Source organism: Erinaceus europaeus, chromosome 10 (genome assembly GCF_950295315.1).
Source record: "Erinaceus europaeus chromosome 10, mEriEur2.1, whole genome shotgun sequence".
NCBI classification, from domain to species: domain Eukaryota; kingdom Metazoa; phylum Chordata; class Mammalia; order Eulipotyphla; family Erinaceidae; genus Erinaceus; species Erinaceus europaeus.
Genome location: NC_080171.1, coordinates 124,416,277 through 124,430,821, shown reverse-complemented (window position 1 = coordinate 124,430,821; position 14,545 = coordinate 124,416,277). Strand labels below are relative to the sequence as shown.

The following is a 14,545-nucleotide window of genomic DNA, read 5'->3' as shown; positions in this document are numbered from 1 at the left end:
CCAGCCTGTCAGGGTTGCACGGGGGCAGCTGGCGTCGGGGGACTGTTTGCTGACCATCCCTGGGCTACTCAGATGGTATGAGTGGCAACTCAGGACAAGAGAACACACCCACAGGGCTGCAGCTGTAAAATCAAACTGTCTTTGTCTACTTTGCCATTCTTTTAAAAAATATTTATTTATGTATTTATTCCCTTTTGTTGTCCTTATTGTTTTATTGTTGTTGTCATTGCTGCTGTTGTTGGATAGGACAAATAGAAATGGAGAGAGGAGGGGAAGACAGAGGGGGAGAGAAAGACAGACACCTGCAGACCTGCTTCACCGCCTGTGAAGTGACTGCCCTGCAGGTGGGGAGCCCGGGAGCTCAAACCGGGATCCTTATGCTGGTCCTTGCGCTTTGCGCCACCTGTGCTTAACCCGCTGCACTGTTGGCTACTGAGGACTCCCAACTTGGCCATTCTTATCTGGGACGCCAGCAGCATTCTCTGGGGAGCTCCATGGGAGGGAGGAGAGAAAAGCCTGTTGGGTGGAGACTTTAGCTCTGAGCCTACTGGCCTCCTGTGCCTGCTTTCAGCACCTTTCACATGTGATTGCTCACTGGCAGAGTAGCAGAGGTGTGTGTCCAGAGGGACGCGTCAGTGTTCAGTCCACTCTTGCATCTATCTCATCAGGCATGTGCCTTGGAATCACATGTTTAGAACCTGACCTAAGGCACGACAGATCTTTCCAGAGAGTGCAGAGCTGGCGCCGTCTTCCGGGCTCCCCTGCCTCTGGCCCACATGCTGCCTCAGGTGTGGACAGTCACTGTGAGCCGCAGTGTGGCAGATACCAGCTGTGGGCACTCGCCCACCGAGCCAGGCTCTGCTGTCTTGTTCTTTCCAACAGCTTCCTCTGAGCCACCCCGACTCATTCACCAAATGGGGCGCAGACGCCCCCCGAGTGGCCCACTTGCCCTGGATGTGGCCGCCACCCGGCAAGGCTGTTCTGCACAGCTCCCTCCACTGAGTCAGACATATGCTGGGCCTGAGCTGCTCTGTGCAAAGACAGCCCAGGCATGTCAAGTGTCTGATTCCTCTGGGGAAATTATACATCAACATATATACCCAGAAAGATTTAATCTATTTTTAAATGCAAACTAGACAATTTCTTTGTGGCTAGTATAATTGAATCTGATTAAGAAGCCCTATGAGTTTTTATTAGTACCATTATTGTATTCTTTGGCTCCATGTATTATATTGGTAAAGACAAAAGGAAAAAAATAGAGTAAAAATATAAAAGGCACATATTTTGTACAAAAATACAAGGTTTTCAAAGCTCTTTAAGTACACTTCATATCATACTAAGAGTCTGCCTATATATCTGTATGTCTGCCTACTTTTCTACCTTTGAGATTTTAGGAATGTACGGTACTGTTCACACAGTATCTGTTCTTCCAATAACTCATAACCAATGAGTCTTTTTATGCTTGGAACACTCCATATACTCTGGAAGATAAGGCTTGTACTTGTATGGCTTTTGGCTGAGAGACATCTATGTGATTCAGTCCACGTGCATACTACAGTCAATTCCAGAGGGGCAGTTTAGTCCCCAAGTCCTTGAGTAATGATGGACAGGAAAAACATAGCTGTCAACTTTTTTTCAGTAACTGGCTTTCGGTGCCCTTTTCAATGGTGAGAAGGTGATGCCAACAGAAGTGTCCTTTGTCCTTGAGTTGTCTCTCAAGTTGCTCACGTTATTGAACCCCAGCCCACTAGAGTGTGGCGGGTAGCACTGAAACAGAGGAGAAAGGATGCGAATTAGCTTTCCTTAAAGAATAAGACTAAAGTACAATTCAAAAAAGGGAAATGTATTTTACAGAATCTAAACTATATTATTCCACAGTATTCAATTTTTCAAAGAAACCTCTATAGATTCTCACTTAAGGAAAAAGTAAGTTTCATTTCGAAGGAGCCTACTGGTGCAAACTTAGCACCAAATCAAACCCCAAATGGTCAACAAGGGGAATGATGAGCCTGCAGTATTTACCACTCTGTCTACTGAGATCTGCTGTGTGGAGATTCATGGCTAGTCCTTGCAGTTGGCCAGACTGGAAGTTCTTACTGTTTATGTTAAGATATGCGTCCCAGATCGGATCGATGGCGTCTACAGTCACCAGTATTTATACACTTTGCCCATGTTTGGGAGCTACTCTCTTCCATACTCTGATCCAGCTATTAGCCCTACTCCCAGCTCTGACACCATCTCCCCAGACAACACCTTTAGCCCACCCGCATGTCAGCTGTCAGGCTCAGACAAAAATTAGTAAAGTCATGGCCCCCCCTTGGAATATACCTAAAATAGACTTACTAGTTTTCTCCAAAACAGAGACCCCAAATCTCGTCTGCTATATTCTTATCATAAGGGTCCCAGTTCGAGCCCCCTGGCTCCCCACCTGCAGGAGGTTGCTTCACAGGCAGTGAAGCAGGTCTGCAGGTGTCTGTCTTTCTCTCTCCCCTCTCGATTTCTCTCTGTCCTATCCAATAACATCAAAAATAACAACAGCAAGGGGGTTCGGGCGGTGGCGCAGTGGGTTAAGCGCATGTGGCGCAAAGCGCAAGGACCGGCATAAGGATCCTGGTTTGAGCCTCCGGCTCCCCACCTGCAGGGGAGTCCCTTCACGGGCGGTGAAGCAGGTCTTCAGGTGTCTGTCTTTCTCTCCCCCTCTCTGTCTTCCCCTCCTCTCTCCATTTCTCTCTGTCCTATCCAACAATGATGACATCAACAATGGCAATAATAATAACCACAATGAGGCTACAACAACAAGGGCAACAAAAGGGGGAAAAAATGGCCTCCAGGAGTGGTGGATTTATGGCACAGGCACTGAGCCCAGCAATAACCCTGGAGGAAAAAAAATAACAACAGCAAGGGCAACAAAAATGGGGAAAAATGCTTCCAGGAGCAGTGGATTCATAGTGCAGGCACCAAGACCGAACGATTACCCTGGAGGCAAAAAAAAAAAAAAAGAAACAGGCTGGGGGTGTGGATCCACCTGCCAACATCCATATCCAGAAGAGAAGCAATTACAGAAACACATTCTGCTCCCCATAATGATCCTGGGTCCACGCTCCCAGAAGGGTAAAGAATAGGGAACTGGGGCTGGGTGGTAGCACACTGGGTTAAGTGCACATAGTGGGAAGCGCAAGGACCGGCACAAGGATCCCAGTTCGAGCCCCCAGCTCCCCACCTGCAGGGGAGTCACTTCACAGGCAGTGAAGCAGGTCTGCAGGTGTCTGTCTTTCTCTCCCCCTCTCTGTCTTCCCCTCCTCTCTCCATTTCTCTCTGTCCTATCCAACAACAGCAACAGCAGAAGCATCATTATCAACAACAAAAATAACAACAACAATAGGAACATCCACGAGAAAAAAACAGCCACGGGAGCAGTGGATTCATAGTGTAGGCACCAAGCCCCAGCGATAACTCTGGAGAAAAAAGAAAGAAAGAAAAATAATGGGGAATCTCCAGTGGAGAGGATGGGATACAGAACTCTGGTGGTGGGAACTGTATCGCACTGTACCCTCTGTATCCTACAATCTTGTCAATTATTACTAAATCAATAAAAAGTAAAGACTTCTAGATTAGACACTGAGGTGACCGCAGTGCTGCCAGATGGCTACACAGAAGCTTATGCCCTGGCTACTGCCAACAATAAATCAGAAAAGTATACTCAAGCTCTTGTTGGCTACCATCTTAAAATGAAGGGCCGTGGGCTGCAAGCTGACCTAGGGAGCACCTACTATGCTGCGCGCACAGTCAGATTCAAGCCTGGTGTCTGCTGCACTGGGAAAGCTTCCGTGCTGTGAGGCCTCCTTCCCCTTCCTTCCTTCCTTCCTTCCTTCCTTCCTTCCTTCCTTCCTCCTTCCTTCCTTCCCCCCTCCCTCCCTCCCTCCTTCCTTCCTTCCTTCCTTCCTTCCTTCCTTCCTCCCCCCTCCCTCCTTCCTTCCTTCCTTCCTTCCTTCCTCCCCCCTCCCTCCTTCCTTCCTTCCTTCCTCCCCCTTCCTCCCCCCTCCTTCCTTCCTTCCTTCCTTCCTTCCTCCCCCCTCCCTCCTTCCTTCCTTCCTTCCTCCCCCTTCCTCCCCCCTCCTTCCTTCCTTCCTTCCTTCCTCCCCCTTCCTCCCCCCTCCCTCCTTCCTTCCTTCCTTCCTTCCTCCCCCTTCCTCCCCCCCCCTCCTTCCTTCCTTCCTTCCTTCCTCCCCCCTCCTTCCTTCCTTCCTTCCTTCCTTCCTCCCCCCTCCCTCCTTCCTTCCTTCCTTCCTTCCTTCCTTCCTCCCCCCTCCCTCCTTCCTTCCTTCCTTCCTTCCTCCCCCCTCCTTCCTTCCTTCCTTCCTCCCCCCTCCCTCCTTCCTTCCTTCCTTCCTTCCTCCCCCCTCCCTCCTTCCTTCCTTCCTTCCTTCCTCCCCCCTCCCTCCTTCCTTCCTTCCTTCCTTCCTTCCTTCCTTCCTTCCCTCCTCCCCCCTCCCTCCTTCCTTCCTTCCTTCCTTCCTCCCCCCTCCCTCCTTCCTTCCTTCCTTCCTTCCTTCCTTCCTTCCTTCCTCCCCCCTCCCTCCTTCCTTCCTTCCTTCCTTCCTTCCTCCCCCCTCCTTCCTTTCTTCCTTCCTTCCTCCCTCCCTCCCTCCCTCCTTCCTTCCCCCCTCCCTCCTTTCTCCCCTTCCTCCCTCCTTTCTTTCCTTTATTTCTTTTTAAACCTTCACCTATTTGTCAAGGAGAGAGGACTAGAGCGCCCTTTTGTACATGAGATACAGGGATTGGCCTTGGGACCCTGAGCTCTTAGGCCCACCCCTTTAGTCACTGCACCTTAAACAAAACTTTCATCACCTTCTGGGCCACTGTCTGTTTCTACCCGAAAAACTGACTTCAGAGCAGTGAAGCCCCAGTGACAGAAAGAAAAAAAATGGGGGGGATTCTGAAATATTATTTACCCATTTAAAATAAAGTTTTAGTATATGCACAAAACTATCTTAGAACTAATTTTAAGACATTTTCATCAAACCCCCCAAAACCCCACACAATTAACATTCAATATTTTTTTAAAAATTGTTTTAATGTTTTATTAATTAATTAATTATTGTATGGAGACAGAAATTGAGAGGAGAGATAGAGAGGGAGAGAGACAGAGAGACACCGCAGCCCTGTTTCACCACTCGTGAAGCTTTCCCCCTGAAGGTGGGGACCAGGGGCTTGAACCTGGGTCCTTGTGCCCTGTAATGTACTCGCTTAACCAAGTATGCCACCGCCTGGCCCCAAACATTCAATATTTTATCTTCCTCCCATTATAAACTTTAAAGTCTAGTTCTGATGGTGAAAAATAAGAAACAGCACCCAAGGAGGTCATGTACCAACCTTAGATAAAGCGTTAGGTAAGGATCATTTGAAATTCAAACAGCTTCTTTGGTTTATGAGGTTAAAAGGGGTTACAGACTGTACCCTTCTGCTATCTGGCACAACTGGCCCACAGTAGATGCTCAGTTAAATATGCAAGGAATTGGGGGCCAGGTGGTAGCACATGCAGTTGAGCGCACATGTTATAGTTCACAATGACCCAGGTTCAAGCCCCTGGTCCCCACTTGCAGGGGGAAAGCTTCACAAGTGGTGAAGCAGGGCTGCAGGTGTCTCTCTGTCTCTCTCCCTCTCTATCTCCCTTCTCAATTTCTTTCTGTTGTATAAAAGATAAAATAAAGAGGGGCCAGGTGGTAGTGTAGATGGTTGGGTGCACATGTTACAGTGAGCAAGGACCCAGGTTCAAGCCCCTGGTCCCCACCTGCAGGGAGAAAGCTTCACAGGTGGTGAAGCAGGGCTGCAGGGGTCTCTCTGTCTCTCTCCCTCCTTGTCTCCCCCTTCCTCTTGATTTCTGGCCATCTCTATCAAATAGATAAAGATAATTAAAAAAAATGTAAAGGTTAAATAAATAAAACGCTATTACAAAATATACAGAATTGCACGTTTGGCCACCCAAACTATCTGTGTGTAGAATGTTGTAAGCAAGACGCAACACTGATGTGTGTGTTAAAGAACAGCAACAAAAAGAACTCTGAACTGCCGTCTGAGATAAAGGCCCGGCAGCCCAGTGTCATTCCTACACACCGAGCACACTTACTGATGCGTTCAAACCCTTACAATGACCGGAGAGAGGGGACTGTCACTGGGTGTGGGGATCAGCGACCTGCTGAGCTCTTAAGAGGCAGAACCAAGACTGGAACCACACTTACATGTTTTAATGTATCGATTATTGGCCAGAAACAGAAACTGAGAGGGAGGGGGAGGCAGAAACGCAGAGAGACAGAGAGACCCCTGCAGCCCTGCTTCACTGTTCGTGAAGCTTTCCCCTGCAGGTGGGGACCGGGGGCTTGAACCTGGGTCCTTCCTTGTGCGCTGTGGTGTGTGCACTCACCCAGGTGCCCACACTTCGGAGCGTGCGTCCAGGGCCCTAGACCCACCCGCACTCACTGTTTGATGGGGCAGAGGCTGTGCGGCTCTTTCTTCCCATCGACTGCTTACCTGCCTCCCTGTCCTTTTCACAAATGAAGTTATTGACATCCTCACACTGGAAGTCGTTCCACTGGCCGGCGTGAATCAGCCCAGCACAGTCCTCTCCTGGGCCGTGGCCATGGCCCCAGTCATCTGGCTGCCCAGCTTTCCAGTTTCTGTCAACAAAAGAGAAACTTAGTACTGCCTGTACAGCCCCACGGCCCATCAACGCAAAGCAAGCGAGCTGCAGCCTGTCCTCGTCCTGGAAGGCAGACACGCTGCCGAACGCCCATGCTCCCATCTGGGCAGGCGGAGCCGTGAGTAGGGCTGCACCCCGGCCTCCTTGTTCTCTCTGCCACCAGGAAGTCGGATCACCGAGCTGCTTCCTCTTAACAGGAAGCACATCTATTCCACAGTTAGGTGAAGGCTAACAGACACGCGCGCGTGTGTGTGAATATCTTCGCCTCCTAAAGGCAGGCTCTCCACATCATAGTCTCTCTTTCCATAGAGACAGAGGAAGTCCGGTACATTTCAACTCCTTATCTTTTTACATTTCTTAAAAAAATATCTTTATTTATTGGATAGAGACAGCCAGAAATTAAGAGGAAGGGGGAGACAGGGAGACAGACAGAGAGACACCACTCATGAAGCTTTCCCCCTGCAGGTGAGGAGGGGGGACTTGAACCCGGGTCCGTGAACATTGTAACATGTGCACTCAACCAGGTGTGCCACCACCCAGTCCCCAATTTTTTTTATCTCTAGTGAGTTATCAGGTGGAGAAGGTTTTTAAAAATATTTATTTATTTATTCCCTTTGTTGCCCTTGTTGTAGCCTTGTTGTTTTATTGTTGTAGTTATTGTTGTTGTTGTTGGCTAGGACAGAGAGAAATGGAGAGAGGAGGGGGAGACAGAGAGGGGGAGAGAAAGACAGACACCTGCAGACCTGCTTCACCGCCTGTGAAGCGACTCCCCTGCAGGTGGGGAGCCGGGGGCTCGAACTGGGATCCTTATGCTGGTCCTTGCGCTTGGCGCCACATGCGCTTAACATGCTGCGCTACCGCCCAACTCTCTGTGGAGAAGGTTTATATGAATGTGTAGATGAGTGGCTGAGAAAGCTGTGGTATATATACACAATGGAATACTACGCAGTTATTAAGAACAATGAATCCACCTTGGATGGAGCTAGAAGGAATTCTGTGAAGTGAGCTAAGTCAGAAAGACAAAGACGAGTATGGGATGATCCCACTCATCAACAGAAGTTGAGAAAGAAGAACTGAAAGGGAAATTTTAAGCAGGAAAAAAGATTGTAGACTTTGTTTTTTGATGTTGAGATCTGTTGTTATGAAATTTTTTAAAAACTATGTCCTTCATTGTTAAATAAGACCTTGGTCATGCACACCAGACCCCCAGTCTTACTTCTGCAATTATGCTGGAGTGCTCACCAAAAACCCCTGCCGTTGGCACTGTCCTGAGCCATCACAGAGGACCCCTGACAATCACACAATGCAGGAATTTGGGTGGTAGCGCAGCGGGTTAAGCACATGTGGCACAAAGCACAAGGACCAGTGTAAGGATCCCGGGTTTGAGCCCCCAGCTCCCCACCTGCAGGAGAGTCGCTTCACAGGCGGTGAAGCAGGTCTGCAGGTGTCTGTCTTTCTCTCCCCCTCTCTGTCTTCCCCTCCTCTCTCCATTACTCTCTGTCCTATCCAATGACAGCAACAACAATAATAATAACCACAACAATGATAAAAACAACAAGGGCAACAAAAGGGGAAAAAATGGTCTCCAGGAGCAGTGGATTCATGGTGCAGGCACCGAGCCCCAGCATTAACCCTGGAGGCAAAAAAAAAAAAAAAATCACACACTGCAGCAGGTCTGGTCGCACGTTTGACTGGAAATGAGCCGAGTGCTCTGCCCCTTAGCCATTCAGTACATGTAGCCATTTTGTCCTTTCAGTCTATTGTGAAATGAGAGGCAGCGATATGCAGAGGAGAGAACTTTTCCCCTCATCTGTTTCCTTTTTAAGAGCAACCCCCAGAAGTCTTGAAACAATCTCAAACCTCCCCCTTCCCTGTGCGTGTGTGTGCATGTGTGTGCGTGCACGTGTGTGTTGGGGAAACAGAGCAAGAAGAAAGTCAGGAGACTTTCTTTATTCCTTCCTTCCTTCCTTCCTTCCTTCCTTCCTTCCTTCCTTCCTTCCTTTCTTTCTTTTTTTTTGCCTCTAGGGTTATTGCTGGGACTTGGTGCCTGCACCACGGATCCTCTGCTCCTAGACACTATTTTTTCCCTTTCTGTTTTATTGTTGTTGTAGTTATTATTGTTGTTGTTATTGCTGTCATTGTTGTTGGATAGGACAGAGAGAAATGGAGAGAGGAGGGGAAGACAGAGGGGGAGAGAAAGACAGACACCTGCAGACTCCCCTGCAGGTGGGGAGCCGGGGGCTCAAACCTGGATCCTTATGCTGGTCCTTGTGCTTTGAGCCACCTGCGCTTAACCTGCTGCGCTACCACCCGACCCCTGAGACTGCCTTTCTCTGGTGTGGGCACTGCTATGGGGAGGGCAGGATGGGCCAGTGCATGGAGGGCACAGATGCAAAGAGGAACAGGTTGAAGGTGGAATGTGCATCAGGACAGTACGTGGGGAGGCAGACTGAGAGCCTGAGGCCCAGCCCCATCGCATGGGGGTGCAGGGCAGGGGTGCTTCGGACGTGGTAAGCCGGCTGTGAGCGGAGGTCATCACGTGTGGCACTCACTCAACTGCAGAGCAGCGCTGGCGGCGCAGCGGTGGGACTGCCGGCCAGCAGGCAAACCTCACTACTCCAGGAGCTGTGGTGACGGCAGCACCAGTGTGACACGTGCCATTTCCTGAGCACCCCCTTGGGTCCACACGGACCGTCAGGGACGGAGGGAGGGCTCTGCGTGTGAGATCTGCCCATGGCCACAAGGTCCCACAGCTATGAGTGCGGGGCCAATGCCTGGACCCGAGACCTGTCCACCCTGGGGCAAGCTGTGCGCTTGCTACGGCACTGACTTTTCCTAGACTGTGCCGTGTTTATTATTACATGTCACAGTAAATTAGGCTGCAGTTACTGAGCCTTCATACTTCATACTTGCAGGAAGAGAGAGTGGTATCTTAAACTCACATGTGCCGGCAGGAGCACACAGAAACATGCTAACTCCCCACACACACACCAGCAGGTGCACACAGAAACATGCTAACTCCCCCCCCACACACACCAGGCAGGTGCACAAAGAAACATGCTAACTCCCCACACACACACCAGGCAGGAGCACACAGAAACATGCTAACTCCCCCCCACACACCAGCAGGTGCACACAGAAACATGCTAACTCCCCCACACACACACCAGGCAGGTGCACACAGAAGCATGCTAACTCCCCACACGCACACCAGCAGGTGCACACAGAAACATGCTAACTCCCCACACACACACCAGGCAGGAGCACACAGAAACATGCTAACTCCCCCCACATACCAGCAGGAGCACACAGAAACATGCTAACTCCCCCCCCACACACCAGGCAGGTGCACACAGAAACATGCTAACTCGCCCCCACACACCAGCAGGTGCACACAGAAACATGCTAACTCCCCCACACACCAGCAGGTGCACACAGAAACATGCTAACTCCCCCACACACCAGGCAGGTGCTCACAGAAACATGCTAACTCCCCACACACACACCAGCAGGTGCACATAGAAACATGCTAACTCCCCACACACACACCAGCAGGTGCACACAGAAACATGCTAACTCCCCCACACACCAGCAGGTGCACACAGAAACATGCTAACTCCCCCCCCACACCAGGCAGGTGCATACAGAAACATGCTAACTCCCCCCACACACACCAGCAGGTGGACACAGAAAGATGCTAACTCCCCCACACACCAGCAGGTGCACACAGAAACATGCTAACTCCCCCACACACCAGCAGGTGCACACAGAAACATGCTAACTCCCCCCACACACCAGGCAGGTGCACACAGAAACATGCTAACTCCCCATACACACACCAGCAGGTGCACACAGAAAGATGCTAACTCCCCCACACACCAGCAGGAGCACACAGAAACATGCTAACTACCCCCCACTCACCAGGCAGGAGCACACAGAAACATGCTAACCTCCCCCCACACACACCAGTGCATCTTCTGGCCTGAGACCCTGACAGTTGAGCCTGAAGGCTGTGCCACTGTTCTAGACCTGAGCCGCCCTCCTTGCCCAGCTTCCTGTGTTGTGGCCTTGCAGGGCAAGATCACAGTTGCTGTGGCAGCGTCAGCCTCAGCGGAGCTGACCTGGTAAAGCCACACTGCTCACACTCCTGCTCTGCTGGCTCTCGGCTGCATGTTTTCACCCCGCTGCAGGCAAAGCAGGAGTGAGAGGAAGTGGAATTCTGGTGGCGACGCAACATGTTTAGTGAGGAGTTGAGGGTGCCGGGCTGTGGCGCACCTGGTTGAGCGCACACACTACAGTGTCGAGAGCCTGGGTTTGAGCCCCTGGTCCCCACCTACAAGGGGAAAGCTTCACAAGAGGTGGAGCAGGGCTGTCTCTCTCCCTTTCTATCTCTCACTCTCCTCTCAATGCCTGTCTCTACCCAATAGTAAATTAAGTAAAATTTAAAGAGTTAGAAAAAAGGAGTTGACGGGACACACCCCGGGGTAGAATGAGGTGCTTCCAGAGGTCTGTGCCCCAGGACTGGAGTAGCTAGAGGGCTTCCACTGTGGTGTCTATCACCTCTACAGAGGCCAGCTTCTGTTGCAGCTCTCTTTCACGCCTTTACAAACACCTGCCTTTCCCTCTGTAGGAGAGACTTAGATTCATAATTCATAATCCCTCTGGCCAAGTTCCCAGCTGTGTGGGGTGCACTGGCTGTGCGGCCCTAAGGGAGGTGCTGAGTCCTCAGCAGAGCACGGCTGGGCGGGCTCCAAACATGCCTGCGGGGCCTGGGCCTCCTTAATGTTTACAGCTGCATTTTGGGAGAATGTCAGCCTGTGCTTTTCAGTCTCTCAGTTCTATTCTCCACAGATGTAAAATGAAAATCCACTTGACAAAAGTTCAGGAAGCCAGCTCATCTGGATGTTGTGGCGGCTTTGTCATGTGAGCCCAGTCTCTGGCCTCTGGAAGAAGCTGTAGTGCCGTGGTGCCTTTCCCTCTCCTTCTGTCTGTCTCCTTGTCTGTCTGTCTGTCTGTCTGTCTGAAAAAGTCAGCCCAGAGCAGTGAAGCTCTGGTGACAAAAAAAAAAAGTGTGGGGGGAATAGCTGCTTCACAGCATATTTATTCCCCGCTAGAATTTTCTCCACGTGGAAACATAACCGGCTCTCAGTGTGAAGAGTGTCCAGGACCTACAGTCAGGAAGGAAGTGGAACCAACATGGCAAGTGGCGCTGTTTCTCCCAGCCACCAATTTGCACACTCACCTGAACTCTGGAAGTGTCCCGTCCAGCCACTTCCACTCGTTCTCCTGCTCCAAATCCGTGAGGCCGATCCAGTGGCTGCCTTTCCCGGCCATCTGCTTCTTCACCCATTGCTGAAAGATATGGCAGTGACAGTGAGGTACTATTCTTTCTTCCTTCCTTCCTTTCTTTCTTTCTTTCTTTCTTTCTTTCTTTCTTTCTTTCTTTCTTTCTTTCTTTCTTTTTATCTATCTATCTATCTATCTACCTACCTACCTATCTATCTATTTTACCACCTGGGTTATCTCTGGGGCTTGGGGCCTGCACTACTGCTCCTTGAGGCCATTTTCCCCATTTTGTTGCCCTTGTTGTTATTGCTGTCGTTGTTGTTGGACAGGACAAAGAGAAATTGAAAGAGGAGGGTAGACAGAGATGGGGAGAGAAAGAGAGACACCTGCAGACCTGCTTCACCGCCTGTGAAGTGACTCCCCTGCAGGTGGGGAGCCGGCAGCTTGAACCAGGATCCTCATGCCAGTCCTTCCACTTCGTACCATGTGTGCTTAATCCGCTGTGCTACCGCCCGGCCCCCAGAAGTATTATTTTTTGAGACAGATGTCCAAGGGACATTTTTTGTTTGTTTTAACATTTAAGAAAAAAAAAAGTTTATCAGAGGATGTTTGTCAGAACATGTGCAGTGATGTTGATGTCCTTTTATTTCTTTATTGTACTTATTTTGGACTGACATTTTCCCCCCAATCATAAAATTACAGATGAAATTTAAGTGATATTTTTCTTCCTCTGGATCCTTCCAGAAAACTCAGTGAATTCCACCAACTGAATTCCTGTCTGCAACCATTTCAGTAAGACAGCAGCACTCATGGTGCTCAAAGCTGCTCCTCTAGTGGAGAGCCTGTGTGGGGTTTACAGTCTCTGTGCTGCACCACAGCCCATACGGCCGAGGGAACAGGCGCTGAGCCAGGGGGAGTGCAGGCCCGAGGGTGGACCACCAAGCTCAGATGGCGTCAGAGAAAGACTCAGGCGTTCGCTGCTAGGAGGGCTCGGTTTCCATTTCTGTCCTCATCTACTTGTCCTTAAAGAAAGCCGCTAACCCTCTGATTTCAGCTTTCTTCTCTGCAAAGTGGGGCAGGCGCTGGTGCAGCTGGGTAAGCATACACATTACCGTGTGCAAGGACCCAGGTTCAAGCCTGTGACCCCCATCTGCAGGGGGAAACAGGGCTTCAGGGATCTGTCTCCCCATCACCCTCTCCCTTTCTGCTCTATCCACTATCCATACAAATAAGTAAAGACATGACAAAGAGCAAAGAAAGAGTGCTGGGTAACTGTGAGGCTTAGAGAGAAAAAAGCCCCGTACCAGGCCAAGCCAACGGTCTCTGCAGCTGTCTCGGGAGGGCTCAGCCCTGCAGGCTCTTCTGCTGTGTCACACCCAGCTGGTCCCCTGTCCTCCCCTTCCCCCCCCCCCCCCCCGTCCGTGCCTCCTTGTGTCTCTCCTGCTTCAAGCTCGACAGCCTTTGTGGGACGCACGTGTCTCCAGTTTGACCGGCGAAATGCCCCGAGTGGAAGCAAGGACAGCATTCCCGTCCTGAACACATCTAGTCAAGCCCAAGTCTCCATACCTCAGCCTTCTGTGTTTGTTACTCTTGGCGTCTGGATCCTCAGTCAGTGTGCAATTCCCACGTGTAACGGACCCGTAAATTACAGCTTCCCCAACCACGTTTGCCAGAACATACCTGCTCCTCTCTTGTGTTGATGAAAATGAGATGTGAAGACTTGTCTTTACAGAAAAGTTTTGCCTCCTCAAAAGTTTCTCTCTCAACAGAGAAGTAGTAGCATTTGTCTGTGAAGTTCTTCCAGTGGGGTGGGCAACCTAGGAGTACAAAGTTAACAGCGCTGACGGGAAGAAGAGCACTGGGACTTCTCTTAGTCACGTCCCAGAAGCTGCCGTGATGGCCCTGCCTCCCTCCTGTGGGTACGTGTGTGGGGTTCAGGAAGCGGCTGCTGTAGTCAGTCAAAGCTGTGAATCTGGAAAACACCTACATGGGGGGTTTGCTCTTCTGTCCTGGACCAGTCTTTACAGTGGCAGGAACAACAGAGCAGCAGAAGCCGGGCAGACGCAGGGGTCAGCATCAGTCTGAGGTCCATGGACCCTATAACCCAAGCCAAGCTCGCAGAATAGAGCCGCCCTGAGTTCTGCAGCAGGAAACACGGTGAAGGTAGGGTTGTGCCAAGGGAGAGGACCGGAGAGTTCTACCAGAGGTTTGAGATGAGAAGGTGCTATATCACCATCTCCAAAAGAAATAAACCGCGGGGGTGGGGTGGAGGGCAGCGCAGGCAGTGGTGTACCCAACTAAGCACACATAGCACTAAGCACAAGGGCCCACTCAAGGATCCTGGTTCGAGCCCCCCAGCTCCCCACCTGCAGGGGGACACCTCACAAGTGGTGAAGCAGGTTCAAAGGTGTCTCTCCTTCTCCCTCTCTATCTCTCCTCCTCTCTCAATTTCTCTCTGTCCTATCCAGTAAAATTAGGGGAGGGGTGAAGGCCGCCAGGAGCAGTGGATTCCTAGACCCAACACCAAGCCCCAGTGATAATCCTGGAGGGAAAAAAAGAAAA

The 14,545-nt window shown here is 50.6% G+C and overlaps 1 protein-coding gene across 2 annotated transcripts in view; it reads right to left on the bottom strand.

Annotated features, from left to right (window-relative positions):
• Positions 1-1,095: 1,095 nt before the first annotated feature.
• The window catches only part of COLEC12 (collectin subfamily member 12), a 202,089-nt gene continuing 188,639 nt past the window's right edge, over positions 1,096-14,545 (bottom strand). For both annotated transcript variants that reach the window (XM_060200768.1, XM_060200767.1), the window contains 4 exons: positions 13,664-13,800; positions 11,940-12,049; positions 6,529-6,674; positions 1,096-1,767 (listed from right to left, as the gene is read on the bottom strand). In XM_060200768.1, the coding sequence (XP_060056751.1) occupies positions 1,748-1,767; positions 6,529-6,674; positions 11,940-12,049; positions 13,664-13,800 (413 nt within the window). In that variant the 3' untranslated portion in view covers positions 1,096-1,747. The remainder of the gene's footprint in view (positions 1,768-6,528; positions 6,675-11,939; positions 12,050-13,663; positions 13,801-14,545) is intronic.